Consider the following 1,719-nt stretch of genomic DNA (forward strand, 5'->3'; position numbering starts at 1 on the left):
GTCAATTTGTAATACAAATGTGGCACGTAACTAAAGAATGCTGGGCTCCTGAGTTGCCCGCTGCGAGCGTTTCCCGATTTAACCTGATGGGCGATGTAAAATTTCTATAGGACCAGACCGATCATCCCAAGCTCGATATTACCTAACCTGATTAATTTTTTTTTTTTTTTTTTTTTGTAATACAACATCATCTTACAAGGTGAGAGTGTCTAATTCTACATTTTTGTGAGTAAAAAACTGGGCTCTCTGTCACGGCCCATTAGAAGCCTGTTTAATGTCAACAACAAGATTGTGAATAATTCGAAATCGTAATCCAGATCCTGAATCCGTCTGATGGCTCCTCTTCCATCGAAGCCGATCGCGGCGGCGGCCGGAATGGTCCGCAGACGATTGGTGGCGTCGGCGCGCACTAGGGGAGGCGGACGGGAGGGTGCAGGGCGGTGGACCAGCCCTGGGACGGAGGAACGGCCCAAGGGTTACCTCTTCAATCGGCCGCCGCCGCCCCCGGGCGAGTCGAGGAAGTGGGAGGACTGGGAGCTACCGTGCTACGTCACTTCCTTCCTCACCATCGTCATCCTTGGAGTCGGCCTCAACGCGAAGCCCGATCTCACCCTTGAGACCTGGGCTCACCAGAAGGCCCTCGAGCGCCTCCGGCAACAGGAAGAAGCCGCCGCCGCCGCCGCCGATTCGGAGTGATCCTGAGGTTTTACTTTCTATTGTCCTGGTAAATGTTTCACCTTGGATCTCGTCTTTTGTTTCCTTTGCCGAGATTCGAACTATTTGGACCTTAGGGTTGAATAAGATAAAGTGATCATACATTTTGATGCGGTTCTTGCTGAGTGCTGCGAAGTATGAGCTTGGAAACTCATAATCTGTACTTTTCGATGCTATGACTTAGCTTCTTTAATTGAATATCGTTACAACTTTGGCATGAATGTCTACGAATATAGCTGAATGAAAATCTCATCCTGTTTTTTCCTTGATATGTCCACTTAGTTTTTGTTTTCTTGAACGGATCCGTTGAAGGATAGATTGAGAAAGAGAGAGAAGATGACTTATGGATCATCTTTTTGTTATTTTCTTTGATGGATAAAATGGAAATATCGATACTTGAAGGCATGGGTTTTTAGCATTAGCATCCATCCTCCATAATTCATCTACTCAATATTGGGGGAGAAATTAATTTAAGCTTGTATGATATAGAAATCATCCATCTTCTCTATGTCTCTAATTTCTCTCTATATATATGTTGAAGGAAACGACTGAAACTATAATTTCTTTATCCCTTCCCTCTGATGTTTTCTCTTCCTAAATATCCATCTTTGCAATTCATCATTCCTCTAAAAAAGACACGGCTCATACGAGCAACAAGGAATGCAATGGATGAGAAATCGGCAGAATTTTTTCTCACCTTTGCTTTCAGACAAGTGTTGACAAAATTGAAAGAAAATTCTTGGGATAGCAAATGACTGAAGAAATCCTTCTGATAAGTTACACCGTATGCTTGCTTTTGACAATTTTTTCCCATCCTTATGAAACCTTAGCAGCACAATTGGCTAAGGGCTCACAATCACACCACTCTATTCTTCTCTGCTGAAGCTGTTCCGGCATCTCTGATGTGAAGGTGGCCACGGTAACAGCACTTGCACAAGCATCATCCTGTGGGCACAAATGTCATTTGGGCAGTTTTTCATTCTTCTTATCTTTCTCCCTGTAAAC

General features: G+C 43.9%; 1 protein-coding gene across 1 annotated transcript; it reads left to right on the top strand.

Moving 5' to 3' along the window:
* Window positions 1-308: 308 nt before the first annotated feature.
* Window positions 309-931, top strand: LOC122029675. The gene has a single exon (XM_042588765.1). The coding sequence runs from the start codon at window positions 334-336 to the stop codon at window positions 694-696; it is 363 nt and encodes a 120-aa protein (XP_042444699.1). The 5' UTR covers window positions 309-333; the 3' UTR covers window positions 697-931.
* The last annotated feature ends 788 nt before the right edge of the window (window positions 932-1,719 follow it).

Source organism: Zingiber officinale, chromosome 10B (genome assembly GCF_018446385.1).
Source record: "Zingiber officinale cultivar Zhangliang chromosome 10B, Zo_v1.1, whole genome shotgun sequence".
Taxonomy (NCBI): Eukaryota; Viridiplantae; Streptophyta; class Magnoliopsida; order Zingiberales; family Zingiberaceae; genus Zingiber; species Zingiber officinale.